This window comes from Eimeria mitis, genomic scaffold (genome assembly GCF_000499745.2).
Source record: "Eimeria mitis Houghton genomic scaffold, Emh_scaff4391, whole genome shotgun sequence".
Classification (NCBI taxonomy): Eukaryota; Apicomplexa; class Conoidasida; order Eucoccidiorida; family Eimeriidae; genus Eimeria; species Eimeria mitis.
Window position 1 is genome coordinate 1047 of NW_013572708.1, and position 501 is coordinate 1547.

Genomic DNA, 501 nt, shown 5'->3' on the forward strand with positions numbered 1-501 from the left:
TGCTGTTGGCCTGTTGCTGCCTCCTTGCTTTTGCTGCATCGGCGAGGAGATGAACTGTCTTTACTCTTTTTTGTGTTTGTCTTAGTTCTTTGAGTGCCTGTGCATGCGTCAATCCCGTTAGTTTTATTTGTTTTTTTTCTGTTTTTATTTTTTTATTTTTTTGTTGTAGATGCTGCTGTCTTTCCTTTGCCTGCTGCAGCGTCAGCTGCCCCTCATTTATACGCTGCTGCAGCTGCTTCTGTCTCCTTTCTTTTTTCTGTCTCCATGCTGCTCTTCTTTCTTCTCTTGTTGTCTCTGCTGCTGTCTTTGGTGTTATAGATAATACACCCTTGCTGCTGCTGCTGCTGCTGCTGCTGCTGCCGGGAACAAAGACAGGGATCGCCTCCTCCACACGCACAGAAGCAGGCGCATCCTTTCCTGCTGCTGCAGCAGCAGCAGCAGCAGCAGCAGCAGCAGCAGCAGCAGGACGAGGAACGAAGTGATAGTTTGTGAGTGCATCAC

At 48.5% G+C, this 501-nt stretch overlaps 1 protein-coding gene across 1 annotated transcript in view; it reads right to left on the reverse strand.

The window, feature by feature from the left end:
- Positions 1 to 212: 212 nt before the first annotated feature.
- Positions 213 to 501, reverse strand: part of EMH_0074780 (U3 small nucleolar ribonucleoprotein protein MPP10, putative) — a gene marked incomplete at both ends in the record, with an annotated part of 2945 nt that continues 2656 nt past the window's right edge. Inside the window, one exon of the mRNA XM_013499508.1 lies at positions 213 to 356. Coding sequence (XP_013354962.1) covers positions 213 to 356 — 144 coding nt within the window. The remainder of the gene's footprint in view (positions 357 to 501) is intronic.